This window comes from Aegilops tauschii, chromosome 5 (genome assembly GCF_002575655.3).
Source record: "Aegilops tauschii subsp. strangulata cultivar AL8/78 chromosome 5, Aet v6.0, whole genome shotgun sequence".
Classification (NCBI taxonomy): domain Eukaryota; kingdom Viridiplantae; phylum Streptophyta; class Magnoliopsida; order Poales; family Poaceae; genus Aegilops; species Aegilops tauschii.
Window position 1 is genome coordinate 485,493,174 of NC_053039.3, and position 16,723 is coordinate 485,509,896.

Here is a 16,723-nt window from a genome sequence, read left to right on the forward strand (position 1 = left end):
TCGTAGGACCATTTTTTTTGTTTTCTACTACGTTTCCCAACATAATGCTATGGTTAGATTTTATCCTAATTCTTCTTTCGTAATTGCGGATATTTGCGAGAGGGGTTAATCATAAGTGAGAGGTTTGTTCAAGTAAGAACATCACCCAAACACCGGTCCACCGATATATCAAATTATCAAAATAGCGAACCCGAATCAAACCAACATGATGAAAGTGACTACAACAAAAAGGATTAGCCTACATTGCTGCACCTATAGTTACTTTTGTTATTTGTCATTTGTTACAAATTATCTTGCTACCAAACTATCTGTCACCTGTTTAGCCCGTGTCGTGCCTAGCCCATGGCGGGTTGTGCCAGCGTGCTTGTGGGCTGGCCTGATTGGCCCGGCCCGTTTGGCCAGCTATAACTTAGAGCGTGGGGTCGCGGGACGCGCGTGGCAGGCACGGACGCGACCGATCTGTTGCCTGGCCGGTCGGCCGATTAGAATCCGTGATGATGAAAAGCAACCTCCTGACCTCCATAAAACCAGATCGGGAGAAAAGAATATCAGGAACAGATAGATCGAGACAACCCCAGAACAAGAAGAGAGCGAGCATGGTGGACGTCGCGACGGGGGCCATGGCCTCACTGCTCCCCAAGCTGGAGATGCTCCTCGAGCACAAGCTGCGCAAGGCCGTCAAGGAAGACGCGGAGCAGCTTCTGAGAGAGCTGACGAACCTGCACGCCGCCCTAGGCAACGGCTCCGACCCGCGTTGGGCCGACGACTGCAGGGAGCTGTCCTACCACGCCGACGACATCGTCGACGCCTTCCTGGCGGCCAGCGAACCCGCCGCCTGCCAGGACAGCTGCTTGGGGTTCCTGGCCAACTTCCTGGGCCCTCGCCATCGAATCGCCAACGCCATCAAAGACGTCAAGAGCCAGGCCCTGAATCTGGCCGATAGGTACAGTAGCACCGATAAAGATAAACTCGTTCCAGCCGCCGCAACCACCGGAGCATCGCCCCATCTGCGGAAAGAGGCGGAGGAGCCGCTCGTCGGCGTTGAGCGGGGGAGGGATACTCTAATCAAGAGCCTTGCAGGCGGACAACAGATGAAGATAGTCTCCATTGTGGGTTCTGGGGGATTGGGGAAGACGGCTCTTGCTAATCTCGTGTTCCGTCAGCTCAGGCAGCAATTCGATTCGTGTGCTTTTGTTTCAGTCTCCTCTATGCCTGATATGGAGGGGATTTTTGACCAGATGCTTCGGCAGCTTAATGTGGGAAAAAATCACAATGAAGAAGCAAAGGATGCAATTAGGGATTTCCTTCAGAACAGAAGGTGCTACCTATTTAATTGTCATGCACTTCTCGTATGGTTCATATAGTTCTCTGACAATGAACTCAATCAACTTTGGAGATTACACTGTACCCGTTCATTATACTTTCACTCTTTGACTTCATTGCCCATCATACTAATCACATTGATGATTAATTTACTACTCCCTCCGTCCCATAATATAAGAACGTTTTTGACACTAGTGTAGTGTCAAAAACGTTCTTATATTATGAGACAGAGGGAGTAACATTTACGCACACTGCATGACTACCTCAATAATAATGTCACTGTCGCGTGGAGCCTTACTCTGTTCTTGCTTCTGTGTGCAAACTTTGGTAGGTACCTGATCATAGTCGATGATTTATGGAGGAAAGAAGATTGGCATATCCTATCCCGCAGCTTGCCCGCTAACGCTTGTGGTAGCAGAGTAATTGTTACAACTCGAGTTAATGACATGGCAAAGACATGTTGTTCTGGCCAAGATGAGTTGATATGTGAAATTAGGCATCTTGATCGCCTGAACTCCAAAATATTATTTCTACAAAGATGCTTTGGCTCGGAGGCCAGTTGCCCTGATGCACTTGCAAGAGAAGTTGGTGAGATCTTGCCAATATGCGGTGGTATTCCTTCTGCAATTATAAGCATTGCTTCGTTGCTCAATAGCAAAATAGCTGCAAGGAAACCATGGCAGGATGTGGTGTATGCTTTCTGTTCTGCTTGGAACGAGATGGCAAGCTCTTTAGACTCTGCACAGGAGCGTATTTCTGGTTTGGAGGACTTGATAAAGGTTTTATCACTCAGCTATGAAAACCTTCCCAGCACTCTGAAGACCTGCTTGCTGTGCATAGCTACAAGTACAACCGTCAAGTACCAAAAGTTTAGAAGAGGTGATACGGTTAGGAAATGGATCACTGAAGGATTTATCTCTGAAGTTGGGTGGCACAGCAGTGAGGAAGTGGCGAACCAATGCTTCGATGACCTCGTCGGCAACAATGTGATTCAGCCTGTGGAACGCCCAACCTTTTATGGGAAGGGGATGTATGAGGTCAACTGCATGATGCTCTACGTTCTTAGACTAATATCACGAGAAGAGAACTTGGTCACCTTTCTGTCCGACTTGAACATTTCAGAGACACCTGCAGCGAGGCCTGTCTTTCTTTCTATCCGACGCTGTGGCTCAGACGGTTTAAATGGCACTGAAAGGTTAGATCTGTCGCATGTTCGTTCCATAACCATGATTCGCTGTGACAAGGTGTTTTCGTTTAAGCATTTGGGGTATCTGCGAGTGTTGAATGTGGAGGACTGTGATGGTTTGGACGATACCGATGTACAACACATATGCAGACTGATCCTGCTGAAGCACCTGAGTCTGAAAGAGACACCACAAGTCACTAGGCTTCCTCCACAAATCGGGAACCTACGACATCTTGAGACTCTAGAGATCGAGCTGATCCAAATCAGTGTTCTCCCGCCACAGATCGGGAAGCTGCAAAATCTGGAGACACTGGATGTAAGGCTGACACGAGTGAAAGAGCTGCCCAAGGAGCTCGTCCAGCTTCCCAAACTAGCAAATCTGCATTTTGGCCATACTGGGGTGAGGCTACCTGCCGGAAGTGATCGCTTCAAGTCAGTCAAGGTGCTGGGCACCATTGATTCGAGGGAATGCTCGGTAAGCACCCTGGAGGAGATTACTGGGATGACTGGATTGACTAAGGCTGAAGTCATGTTGTACGGTGAGCCCGCCGACACGCCAGAAAATGACAATCTACTGTCTTGCATGGGCAAGTGCACTAGTCTGCGGTCCCTAATAGTTCACGGTGATTTCATTACGAGCGACGACCTTCCTGCGTCTCCCAACTTTCCTCTACTTGAAAAGCTAACGGTGACCGCAAGATTTGTTAAAATTCCCCGGTGGATCGCACAGCTCAGCCGTCTTAAGAAGCTAGAAATCAGGCTCTTTGAACAAGGACTAAACGATCTCAAGATACTTGGAGGTCTGCCCAGTCTCACTAGCCTTGCAATCCAGCTGTTTGGTGACCCACGGAAACAAGTCACTGTAACTTCAGGTTTCGCCAGACTCGAGTTTTTCGCCTTCGACTGCTATGCGCCATGGGTAAAGTTTGAGCAGGGAGCCATGCCAAGCCTGAGACACATCGAGCTGACACATTATTCTGGCCCAGCAGGTAAAACCCCTGCAGGTATCATATACCTTGAGAGCCTCCAGAAGGTCACCCTCATCTACTCTTCACACTGTTCAAGTTGTGCTGGTGTCATCGAGACAGTTGCTGTCATGAGGAAGGAAGCTGCCAGCCATGCTAATCGGATTGTGCTTTCTGTTAATGGCGACGATGAGATTTTCCCATCCATCTCAAGTGTTGACGGAAAGATTACCACAACCGAAAACGAAGAGTGTTAGCTTCCCTACTACTCTATGTGTGAGTGTGTTCTCATGGGTACAATTTGATTCTCAATCCTTTTCTTGAAAAATTCAAAAATGAAAATTTCAGATTTCAATAAGTTCTGAAATAAGTACCACATGTATATAATTTACAGGTGTATTCTATATGTGTGTAAATTTTCATTCGAAGATACTTGAACAAGTGAGCTGTCCAAAATTTTGTCTCTATTGTGTTGCTCGCATGTTAAGATCTCACCTAATATTTTTTATACAACTAGTGTTCTCAGTAAAAGAGGCCTGGCGCAGCGGTGAATTACTCTCCAGTTGTGCCTTGAGGTTATGTGTTCGATGCAGCCTCACTGCATCTGCACTGTGCAGGGCTAAGGCTTGCCTCGTATAATCCTTCCCCAGACCTCACCTGGTGTGGGAGCTTCTAGCCCTGGGTCTGTCCTTTTTTTAGTGTTCCCATTGCAATGGAGGATAACCTACAGATTTTGCAGCATTTTGATGCTTCCCTTTTTGGTTGAGTAGATTTAAGGGCTCCCTTGCTTCAAATTAATGTCATAATACTCCTGTAAAGGATGCTGGAGTACCCGCCTTCGTGGGCGCCTCGCAAGTGGAGAGAGCCTCATGGTCATCCGTCCTGCGATGGCTTACCGCAGGGGCTTCCCGGGGTGACCCGGATGGGAGGTCCATGATGGGTGGACCGCCGGGTGCGCCCGGGGCCACCGTCATTGAGCGAAGATGGTGGCGCCCGCAAGCGAGCCCGAGCTGGTAAGAGCGATCCGCGCGTGCTTACTGGTGCGTCCATAACGGGTGGACCACCGACGTGGCCGGAGCCACCGTCATGTGAGGCCCTCCAAGCCGTCCGTTGCGGGGTGGCTTGTTGCGAGGGCCTCTCAGGGGCAATGCTAGCCATTCGATCTGCTCGGATGACTCATGCCCGGGCGACCCAGTTGGGCGGTCCATGACAGCTGGACCGCCCAACGCTCTCGGAGCCAACGTCATTGGGCTGCGTAGGGCGCCCCCGCGAGCAAGTTCCAGTGCGGTGTCCCGAGATGGACGATCCAGTTGGTCCTTTCTGTTGGCGTCTTCTACCCACGTCGGGCTGGTTCCGTCGCTATAGTCGGGGTGTGTAGTGCGCCGACTTGCTGTTAGAGATACGCCACGCAATCGAACACGATGAACAACGAAATCAAACACATGGACACAAGGATTTAACGTGTAAAGGATGCTGGAGTACCCGCCTTCGTGGGCGCCTCGCAAGTGGAGAGAGCCTCATGGTCATCCGTCCTGCGATGGCTTACCGCAGGGGCTTCCCGGGGTGACCCGGATGGGAGGTCCATGATGGGTGGACCGCCGGGTGCGCCCGGGGCCACCGTCATTGAGCGAAGATGGTGGCGCCCGCGAGCGAGCCCGAGCTGGTAAGAGCGATCCGCGCGTGCTTACTGGTGCGTCCATAACGGGTGGACCACCGACGTGGCCGGAGCCACCGTCATGTGAGGCCCTCCAAGCCGTCCGTTGCGGGGTGGCTTGTTGCGAGGGCCTCTCAGGGGCGATGCTAGCCATTCGATCTGCTCGGATGACTCATGCCCGGGCGACCCAGTTGGGAGGTCCATGACAGCTGGACCGCCCAACGCTCTCGGAGCCAACGTCATTGGGCTGCGTAGGGCGCCCCCGCGAGCAAGTTCCAGTGCGGTGTCCCGAGATGGACGATCCAGTTGGTCCTTTCTGTTGGCGTCTTCTACCCACGTCGGGCTGGTTCCGTCGCTATAGTCAGGGTGTGTAGTGCGCCGACTTGCTGTTAGAGATACGCCACGCAATCGAACACGATGAACAACGAAATCAAACACATGGACACAAGGATTTAACGTGGAAAATCCCTCCAACACGAAGGGGAAAAGACCATGGCACCAGCCAGCAAAAACTTCACTATGTCAGAGGATGTTACAAACGCCGGAGATTTACCACTAATCAACTTATCCCATGTTGCGGCTTACAATGAAAGTATATAGTAGAGGTGGCCTAGGTCAATACTGATCCAAAGCCTCCCAGCCACGGGTCGGAGCTCCGCTCCCCTGTCAGAAGTTAGTCTTTATCTTTATACTTGAATTTGGATCACAACATAACACTTATGTCGGCTCAAGCATCGCCCACGCCTTCACGGCTGTTAAGGCGGTTCGGTCCCGCCAGGCTTCGCAATGGGCCTTTTGGTTCGCCACCCGCATGCGTCGGCTAGGCCAGAAGGTTGTGCGGAGGGAGTCCAGAAAAGGTTCCATTTTCTGGCTTCTGGAATAAGCTACCCCTACTAGTAGGCTTCTAAAAAATGTTTTTTGTTTAAAATAAGCTGGGTAGGAATCAACTTATTCTGGAAGGCCAAAAAACTAAAAAAACTGGCCCATAAGAGCACCTCCAATGCACCGACCCAAACGGACGGCGCTTTTGTCCGCTTTTTGTCCGTTTGGGTCGGCCTCCCGCCCGGCGTCCACCTTGTGTGAGATTTGGGTTAGCAGTGCGCCCAATGCGTCGACCCTTATGTGTCGGCATGGCCGGCTGGCAGTCTATCCTAGCATTAACAGTATTCAAGAAGGGTCTTCCAAATATAATGGGACAAAGCTATCTTGTGGGGAACCAAGAACAAGAAAATCAGCAGGATATTTAACTTTCCCACACAAGACTTCAACATCTCTAACAATCCCAACTGGTGAAATAGTATCCCTATTGGCAAGCTTAATTGTAATATCAATTTCCTCTATCTCAGCAGGTGCAATATCATGCATAATTTCTTTGCATAAGGAATGCGGTCGGTATTGCACTTGCACTAGCACCCATATCACATAAGCCATGATAGCAATGATCTCCTATTTTAACAGAAATAACAGGCATGCCTACAACAGGTCTATGTTTATTTTTAGTATCAGGTCTAGCAATTCTAGCAGCTTCATCACAGAAGTAAATAACATGCCCATCAATATTATTAGCCAAGAGATCTTTAACCATAGCAATACTAGGTTCAACTTTAATTTGCTCAGGGGGTTTGGGTGTCTTAATATTACTTTTGTTGACCACAGTTGAAGCTTTAGCATGATCCTTTATTCTAACCGGGAAAGGTGGTTTCTCAATATAAGCAGTAGGAACAACTGGATCATTATAAGTGATAGTCTTTTCTTCAACTTTAATAGGTGCAACTACTTTTACTTCAATGGGAGGATGATATATAAACCACTTCTCCTTAGGGAGATCAACATGAGTAGCAAAGGATTCACAGGAAGAAGTTACTATCTCAGAGTCAAGTCCATATTTAGTGCTAAATTCACGGAAAACATCGGTATTCATAAAAGATTTAACACAATCAAATTTAGGTGTTATACCTGACTCCTTACCTTCGTCGAGATCCCAATCTTCAGAGTTGCGTTTAATTATTTCCAATAAATCCCATCTGAATTCAATAGTCTTCATCATAAAGGAACCAGTACAAGAAGTATCGAGCATGGAGCGATTATTGAGAGAAAGCCGAGCATAAAAAATTTGAATAATAATTTCTCTTGAGAGCTCATGATTGGGGCATGAATATAACATTGACTTAAGCCTCCCCCAAGCTTGAGCGATGCTTTCTCCTTCGCGAGGCCAAAAATTATATATATAATTATGATCACGATGAACAAGATGCATAGGATAAAACTTCTGATGAAATTCCAATTTCAATCGTTTGTAGTTCCATGATCCCATATCATCACATAGCCTATACCATGTCAATGCCTCTCCCTTCAAAGATAAAGGGAAGACCTTCTTCTTGATAACATCCTCGGGCATACCTGCAAGCTTAAATAATCCACAAACTTCATCCACATAGAATAGGTGCAAATCGGGATGCAATGTTCCATCTCCTGTAAAGGGACTAGCTAGCAGTTTCTCTATCATACCCGAAGGAATTTCAAAGTAAAAAATTTCAGTAGGTTCAGTAGGTTGAGGAGCAACTCTTTGCTCTACTGGTCGGGGTGAAGATACCCCGAACAAGCCCCTCAGAGGATTACTTTCCATAGTAACAAGTGACAGTAAATTTCAGCACACCATATAAATTTTTCCTTACCAAATTCCACTTACCAAAGGCGCTTCACTCCCCCGCAACGGCGCCAGAAAAGAGTCTTGATGACCCACAAGTGTAGGGGATCTATCGTAGTCCTTTCGATAAGTAAGAGTGTCGAACCCAACGAGGAGCAGAAGGAAATGACAAGCGGTTTTCAGTAAGGTATTCTCTGCAAGCACTAAAATTATCGGTAATAGATAGTTTTGTGATAAGGTAATTTGTAACGGGTAACAAGTAATTAAAGTAAATAAGGTGCGCAAGATGGCCCAATCCTTTTTGTAGCAAAGGACAAGCCTGGATAAACTCTTATATAGAGGAAAACGCTCCCGAGGACACATGGGAATTATTGTCAAGCTAGTTTTCATCATGCTCATATGATTCGCGTTCGTTACTTTGATAATTTGGTATGTGGGTGGACCGGTGCTTGGGTGCTGCCCTTTCTTGGACAAGCATCCCACTTATGATTAATCCCTATTGCAAGCATCCGCAACTACAAAAAAAGTATTAAGGTAAACCTAACCATAGCATGAAACATATGGATCCAAATCAGCCCCTTACGAAGCAACACATAAACTAGGGTTTAAGCTTCTGTCACTCTAGCAACCCATCATCTACTTATTACTTCCCAATGCCTTCCTCTAGGCCCAAACAATGGTGTGAAGTGTCATGTAGTCGACGTTCACATAACACCACTAGAGAAAAGACAACATACATCTTATCAAAATATCGAACGAATACCAAATTCACATGACTACTTATACCAAGACTTCTCCCATGTCCTCAGGAACAAACGTAACTACTCACAAATCATATTCATGTTCATAATCAGAGGGGTATTAATATGCATAAAGGATTTGAACATATGATCTTTCACCAAATAAACCAACTAGCATCAACTACAAGGAGTGATCAACACTACTAGCAACCTACAGGTACCAATCTGAGGCTTTGGGACAAAGATTGGATACAAGAGATGAACTAGGGTTTTAGAGGAGATGGTGCTGGTGAAGATGTTGATGGAGATTGACCCCCTCCTGATGAGAGGATCATTGGTGATGACGATGGCGATGATTTTCCCCTCCCGGAGGGAAGTTTCCCCGGCAGAACAGCTCCGCCGGAGCCCTAGATTGGTTCCGCCAAGGTTCCGCCTCGTGGCGGCGGAGTTTCGTTCCGTAAGCTTGCTTATGATTTTTTCTCGGACGAAAGACTTCATATAGGAGAAGATGGGCACCGGAGGCCTGCCAGGGGGCCCACGAGGCAAGGGGGCGCGCCCCCCACCCTCGTGGATGGTGGGTGGCCCCCCTCTGGTACTTTCTTTGCTCAGTATTTTTTATTTATTCCAAAAACTGCTTCCGTGGAGTTTCAGGACTTTTGAAGCTGTGCAGAATAGGTCTCTAATATTTGCTCCTTTTCCAGCCCAGAATTCCAGCTGCCGGCATTCTCCCTCTTCATGTAAACCTTGTAAAATAAGAGAAACTAGGCATAAGTATTGTGACATAATGTGTAATAACAACCCATAATGCAATCAATATTGATATAAAAGCATGATGCAAAATGGACGTATCACACAACCAAATAAATAACATAGTTTCAACCAAATAAATAGCATAGTTTTACAAGCCGAATAAAAAGTAAAAATGTCTCACATAGTTTTACAAGCCGAATAAAAAAGATACATCTATTGGTTGCCAACATGAGCCCACATATGCTCAACAAAATCATTTTGCAGTTGCATGTGAGTTTCCCAATCACGCATGTCATGATGAAATTGGGTGAACTGTTCAAACGTTGCCGCTCCTCCATGTTCAGGCACAACATTCTCACCTTGAAACTGAAACCCTTGATCGTACAGACGTTCTGGGCGCTCATCTTCTATGATCATATTATGCATGATCACACAAGCAGTCATCACCTCCCACAGTTTTTGCGTGCTCCAAGTATTAGCAGGATACCGAACGATGCCCCATCGAGATTGCAAAACACCAAAGGCACGCTCGACGTCCTTAGCACTCTCTTGCTCTTGGGCAAATCTTTTCCTCTTCTCTTCGACAGGGTTGGGGATTGTCTTCACAATAGTGGTCCAATGAAGATAGATACCGTCACCTAGGTAGTATCCTTTGTCGTAGTTGTGGCCGTTGATAATAAAGTTCACCGGTGGGCTGTTGCCTTCGGCAAGCCTAGCAAACACCGGCGAGCGCTGAAGCACGTTGATATCATTGTGTGATTCGGCCATGCCAAAGAAAGAGTGTCAGATCCAGAGATCTTGAGCGCCACGGCCTCAAGTATGACAGTGCAAGCCCTGACATGGCCCTTATACTGCCCTTGCCAAGCTGAAGGGCAGTTCTTCCACTCCCAGTGCATGCATTCTATGCTGCCAAGCAACGCTGGGATGTCCCTGCTGGCATTCATCGCCAACAAACGGGTTGTATCTTCAGGAGTCGGCTCTCTCAAGTACTCAGGGCCAAACACAACAATAACAGCCTTGCAGAACTTATACAGGGAGTCTAGGGATGTAGACTCGCTCATATGGACGTATTCGTCAATGAGATCACCGGGCACTCCGTATGCAAGCATTCGGATGGCGGCAGTGCATTTTTTACAAAAGGAGAAACCAAACTTTCCAATGTCATCCTCTTTGCACTCGAAATAGTCATCATAGCCGACCACCCCCTCTTTAATCCGGTTGAAAATATGCCTGCTCATTCAGATGGCGGCAGTGCATTTTTTATAAGAGGAATTTCTGATGTTTGAACAACGGGTTTGTTGTGTCGAAGTAGTCCTTCCAAAGAAGGAAATGCCCGCTCTCTCGATTGCGATTCAACGCCGGAAGGTGGCCCCGGAATGGAGCCACGGAACGCCGGGCGCTAGCTATTGAGGTGGTGATGGACCAACACGGCAGCCAAGATCTCCTCCTCATCATCGGACGACGAATCGTCGGAGTCGCAAAGAAAATTGTGAAAAAAGAACTCGTCGGCGGAGTCCATGTTGTACCTTGGCAAACTGTCGAGACGGCCGGCGAAGGGAGTCGCCGCGCACACGAACCAGCTAGCTACCCTGTAGGCATCTGACGAGCGTGCCGGCGTCCGACGAGCGTGACGGTGAGATCTGGCCGGGGCGGCTTCTTGGTTGCCGTCGCGGCTGTGTCGGGGGAGCGGGGTGGGAAGCTTTCGGTTCCCCGACGACAAGACGGCGGTGGCGGGCGACGTAGAAGGTGGCGGCGTTGCAGAAGGGATGTTGCGGCGCCGGCAGCTGGCAGAGTCACCGGAAAAATGGGCGGCGGTGTCGGCGACGAAGGGGGCGGGCGATGGTTTACTGTTGGAATGAGAGAGGATGGCCAATGTGCCACCAACCAGCGGGCCAGGGGAAGGAGTAGGCAGGCGCGCGCGTCCGTCTCATGTCCGCGCCGACGCAAATCCGGCTAAAAAATGGGCCGGAAATGAATCGGCACGCGGACGAAAAGCAGACGCGTGTCTGTTTGGGTCGGCGCGTTGGGCCGACTTTTCAGCGCGTTGCCGGCCCAACGCGCCAACCTAAACGAACGCGCGCGGACGAAATGGGTGGCCGCGTTGGAGTTGCTCTAATCTGACCGCATCGCCCACCCGCCTGGCCCACCCGCCAGACGAGTCACACACAGGGACGATCGGGTCCTACCCGATCTACACGCTGTCACGGCAACACCACAGACGCCGTCAAGGCGGAGGCTTGACAGAGAGCGGTGGGTTTCGAAATTTTGGGGAAACGCGCCCCCACACCATTCGCCCTCCCCGTTCCCCTTCCATCCACGGCACCACCCCGCGCGAAACGCAGGGAGAGAAACCCTAGGCTCGTCGGCGGGCGCGGCCGGCGAGGAACAAGGTGGGGGGCGTGTGAGCCGGCGACAACGACCACCACGCGGAGACGAGCAGTACCAGCCGACCAAGCAGCCCGCGCGCGACGAGAGAAGGGGAGGGGGAAGGAAGGAGGTCCCGTCGGTGACGCGAGGCGGGGGCGGCGAACTGCTACATCTCCGGGAGAGAGAAGGTAATTCGCTCGCCCTGGTCTCCAGTTCGTCTCGCGAACGGCAGGGGGAGGGGGGAGAGTGGGGGCAGGGGCGTTTCGCCCACGCCACGTCGTCATCTTTCATCGAGGCTAGGGGAGGAGGCTTGGTGGGGACGCTAGGGGTGGCCAGAGTCGGGGAGGGGGGATCCAGAGTCGATGTCGCCGGTGGGAATAGTCGCGCGCGGAGCCCTGCGTGCAAATCCCACACCCCGCTCTTCACACATCGAGGATCTCACGGGGAACGTTTTTTCAGGCAAGTTTGTTCAGGTAGATGCAGCATTTTTTCCCAATTCACAGATGCTGGCCCTTAAGCAGCTCCTTTTGTCCCCTCATGAACAGGAAGTTCGTAGATGCAAGTGCAGGGGGCAAGTTTGAACAGATGCAAGTGTAAAGAGGACATTTGTTTAGACGAGAGATCAGGCAATACTGACAATAGGAGAGGATCCCCTCAGGCAATAGAGTAGTGCATCATTAGGCAATTCCGTGTTAAAAGCGCCGCAATTCTGCATATACTGTATGTAGTCTCTAGCATGTTCTTCTCTGTTTCTGCATGAAATGGGTGTCTCTAGTATGCTTCTCTGTTTCTGCAAATTTTTGTCTTGCTTTCAGTCTCACCCAATTGCTGCCGTGTACAGCAAAATCGCAACCCGGCGATGGATCTGGTGGCGGCGGGGCGCGGCGAGGCCATCAAATGGCTCCTGAACAAACTCGGGGCGCTGCTTGCTGAGGACTACACTTTGACCCGAGGCGTCCGTGGCGACGTACAGTACATCACCGACGAGCTCGGCGCTATGCAGGCGTTCATTGGCGACCTCTGCTGCACGGAGCCCCACGGCCACGACCTCCGGGCAAGGGATTGGCTCAAGCAGATCCATGAGGTCACCTACGACGTCGAGGACTGTGTCGACGACTTCACCCACCGGTTGCATCACGACCCCACCACCGACCTTTGCTGCTCGTTTGCCGCCTCTAAAATCTATGAGGTCTGGACGTGGTGGCCTCGCCACGAAATAGCTTCTACTTTATCTGAACTCAAGATGCGGGTGCAGCAAATCGGGGAACGGTGCATCCAGTGCAGCCTCGACAACCCAAAGACCAGCAGCGACAGGCCCGGTGGAGCTGCCATTGGGTTCAACGCTGCAGAGAATCAGCAGACAAGGCTTGCGCTTGTTAGAACCAAGACACCCGTGGGAGTTGAAAGGGACATGGAGATGCTTGGGAAATGGATGCTGACAGCTGAGGGGCCGGCAGAGACCATTGCACAGCAACTTCCAAGCAATAGCACCGTTGTCCCTGTGGAAGAACCTAATGCAGATCCAACAAACCATGGTGTGCTATGCATAGTCGGATTGGCAGGGGTGGGCAAGACCACAATAGCCAGATCATTATATCAAAACTTCAGTGATCAGTTTGACCGCAGGGCGATGGTCACAGTGTCACAGAAATCTGATGTAGAGGCAGTACTAAGGAGTATACTCTACCAGATCATGCCACAGGTCAGAGAAGGTACCAGGCAGCAGCGGTGGTGGGACACATCTCATGGCAGTATTAGGGGCAGCACCTTGAAGAAAGCACGTGATAGGCTACAAACATTGAAACTTCAAAAACTCAAGGAAGAGCTTAAGGAGCACTTAGAGAAATACAGGTATAACATCCATCAAGTGGTCCTTTGTGTAGCTCATCACTATGCTTTCTATGCATATTACATGAAAGCATCATCGAATTGCATAAACTAGTCTTCACATGATTTACATCAGTTTTTCTTATGTTATTTGAATTCAAGTTCAACAAGATAATTTTTTGCTAGATATGTACTTTCATTTCACTCTTTGTTATTCCAACACTTCATTTACATTGTTTAAAAGTGACTCATCTTGTTATCTTTTCTTCTCATGGCAGTTACCTGCTCGTGCTGGATGATGTTTGGTCTACTGATATGTTGGAGCTGATAAAGAAGTCACTGCCTAAAAGTGAGAAAGGTAGCAGAGTGATTGTTACGTCAAGATTCCAGGCTGTTGCCAGTGCTTCAGTAAGGAATAAAGGAGATTATCTTTACGAGGCTGTAATCCTCAGCGGGGACAAATCTGAAGTATTATTTATGGACATCATGGCTGAAGCTAAAGGTTGCCAGGAACAGCAAGATAAGAGCAAAATTATACCTGAACACTGGGAAATGTGCATGAGGCTGCCATTGGCGATAGTTATCATGGCTGGATATGTTGCCTGCAACCCACATATTTCTGACTGGAAACAAGTTTTTAAGGATCTGGTACCAGATTATCTGAAACCTCTTTCCCATGATGGATTAATGTGCATTATTGATAATTGCTATTTTGATATGCCACTTGAGATCAAAAGATGCTCTCTATATCTCAGTATATTTCCAAGCAGTTCGCAAAATAGCAGGAAACGCCTCTTAAGAAAATGGATCTCAGAAGCTCTTGTCAGTGAGAAACAAGGATTGAGCGTAGAAGAGGTTGCAGAAACATGCTTCAATCATTTGATAAAGAGACAGATAATTCGAGCTGTGAAGCACAGTAGCAATGGAAAGGTGAAGACCTATGAAGTTCATCACATGATACATGAGTATCTTGTGTGCAAGGCGGGTGAAGAAAATTTTGTCACTGTGGTTGGTGGCCAGTGGTTCGTTGCACCGCCCAGTAATATGGTTCGGCGTTTGTCACTTCAGAGTGATGGTTTGAAGACTGAGAGTGCAAAAAATAACATGAACCTATCCCATGTGCGATCGTTGAGCGTATTTGGTACTTTGAATGGGTTGCTTTCCAAGCCACAAAAGTTGAGAATTGTGCAACATTTGGATCTTGAAGGCTGTACAGATTTCAAACAAGAACACACAAAAGTTGTCTGCGAACTTTTTCTTCTCAAGTACCTCAGCCTCCGCAGAACAGACATCACAAAGCTTCCTAAAGATATAGGGAAACTTCAGTATTTAGAGACCCTTGACATCAGGGAAAGTGGTATTACAAAGTTACCCAAAACTATTTGCCAGCTGGAAAAGGTGAAGAATATACTTGGCGGGAACAAAAAGACACGGAAGGCATTGAAGCTTCCTGAGGATATGAAGAAGAAGCCAATAAAATCCCTCTGTGTATTGTCAGGCATCGAAATTGTCGAAGGACCATCTTCAGTAGCAGATTTCCGTCAGCTGACCAAGCTGAGGAAGCTTGTAATCTACAAGTTGAACATCAAGAATGAGGGTAAACTTTTCGATGAATTGAGGTTCTCTATTGAAGATCTTTGTGGCTACTCGCTCCAAACCCTTGTAATTGATGATGGGTCTGCTGGTTTTCTCAGCTCATGGGGTTGTCTCTCCTCCCCGCCCAAGTTTCTGAATGCCCTTGAGCTGTCTTGCAAACTGCAGGCGAAAGTGGTTAATCTCCCAAAATGGATCATTGAACTGGACACACTGACAAAGCTAACCCTCTCACTCGGGATGCTTAGCTCAGATGCTTTGGTGCAACTTAGCCAGCTGAGGAAGCTGTTCTCTCTCACATTTTCTCTTGATGACGCAAAACAGGGTCTAGAACCGGAAGCCACTTGCAGACAGATCCAGCTTCACTTGGAACATCCTAACATTACCATGATGATCATAGTTCACCCTGGTGGATTCGAGAGTCTGAAGCTTCTTCGTTTTTCTGCCCCTTACGTGCCAAAATTGGTGTTTCTGGAGAAGGCTACACCGAACCTCGAAAGGCTTGATCTACGGTTCTTTGCTTTTGAGGGAGTTGACGGTATAGAGCACCTTAAGGTTCTGAAAGAGTTGCACTTAAGTTTACACAACAATGGAAGTCGGGGTACCGAAAAGATAATACAACAGATTTCAAATGAAGCACGGCAATGTGAGAATGGACCAAAGTTGATTGTCGATCAGTACCATTAGGTAGTCAAAATCCAGTTTTCATATCATCTTAACTTCTGTTCTTCATATGCTTCTGTCTTGCTATATGGGCGAACATCATGTTGACAAAATTTTGTTTCTCATCAGTGTCTATGGATGCGGCTCAGCGAGGAACTACAACTGAGTGAACCGTGCCTGCTGGTGGTCGATAGGGCTGCACTTCCGACTACATGACTTCTCCCGTCCTCTGTTGACCTTTACATCAGTTTCTGTTAGGAGTCTGTATGGATAACTTCTTGTGCTTCATGTGTCGCCTTGTCCGTATGAGCTTTGTGTACGGTGTGGTTCTTGATAATGAAAATACAGGCTGAGCCCTTGGACCTGAAGAAGTAACTTCGTTTACTTAGGATGAGAATGTGGCATTTGTTCATGAGGTAGTGCCATAGTGTGGTGGCGAATGGTGATAATGATTTTGTTCTTAGTTGCATGTTGTGATGTGAAACTTGATAATGCTTTTTGTTCTTTGCTTGACTATGAGAAGGGCTACAACAGCTGCTTTTTGAGAATTTTGATGGTAATAAATGCTTGCTGTTCTTAGATGTTGTGGTGTGACAATCGCCGATTGTGTCACCATTCCTATGTTCCTACTTCTGGGCTCTTCCTCTGTCTGTTGTTTTGGAGTGTTGCATTCCTGAAATCTGCAGACTTGTTATTTATATTGTTCACAGGTTGCCGCCCATTGGGCAACCATCAGCGTGCTCTTGTTGTTAGTCTAGCCTGTAACATGTTGAAAGCACATGCATGAGTGTGCATCTGCAGTTCCTATGGTGACACCCTGCAGGGATTGTTGCATCCTGAAGCTGCTCGGTTCGTTTCAGTTTTACCCGCGCCATGGTAGAATTTGAGATGTGGTGGCTTCTCGGTCTTCGTCAGCAGCTATGTCTGACAAGTCCAAGAAGAAGCCGGTGGGAATGATTGAAGATGTTTCACCGAGATTAGATAATCATCGTATGCCCTCCCTCCCTT

The 16,723-nt window shown here is 48.3% G+C and overlaps 2 protein-coding genes across 2 annotated transcripts; both read left to right on the forward strand.

The window, feature by feature from the left end:
* Window positions 1–405: 405 nt before the first annotated feature.
* Window positions 406–3,939, forward strand: LOC141022152 (disease resistance protein RGA5-like). Its single transcript, XM_073498223.1, has 2 exons — window positions 406–1,318; window positions 1,655–3,939. Exons 1-2 carry the CDS (start codon window positions 495–497, stop codon window positions 3,729–3,731), a joined length of 2,901 nt encoding a protein of 966 aa, XP_073354324.1. The 5' UTR covers window positions 406–494; the 3' UTR covers window positions 3,732–3,939.
* A 7,617-nt stretch (window positions 3,940–11,556) lies between these two features.
* Window positions 11,557–16,296, forward strand: LOC109732685 (disease resistance protein Pik-2). Its single transcript, XM_020291875.3, has 4 exons — window positions 11,557–11,820; window positions 12,474–13,483; window positions 13,738–15,739; window positions 15,845–16,296. The coding sequence occupies exons 2-3, from the start codon at window positions 12,492–12,494 to the stop codon at window positions 15,737–15,739; spliced, it is 2,994 nt and encodes a 997-aa protein (XP_020147464.1). The 5' UTR covers window positions 11,557–11,820; window positions 12,474–12,491; the 3' UTR covers window positions 15,845–16,296.
* The last annotated feature ends 427 nt before the right edge of the window (window positions 16,297–16,723 follow it).

Excerpts from the sequence above, each read along its gene's own strand:
- LOC141022152 (XM_073498223.1), top strand. The coding sequence starts at position 495 with ATGATGAAAAGCAACCTCCTGACCTCCATAAAACCAGATCGGGAGAAA. Across the intron at positions 1,319-1,654 it reads GATTTCCTTCAGAACAGAAG|GTACCTGATCATAGTCGATG; the intron begins GTGCTACCTATT and ends AAACTTTGGTAG.
- LOC109732685 (XM_020291875.3), top strand. The coding sequence starts at position 12,492 with ATGGATCTGGTGGCGGCGGGGCGCGGCGAGGCCATCAAATGGCTCCTG. Across the intron at positions 13,484-13,737 it reads GAGCACTTAGAGAAATACAG|TTACCTGCTCGTGCTGGATG; the intron begins GTATAACATCCA and ends TTCTCATGGCAG.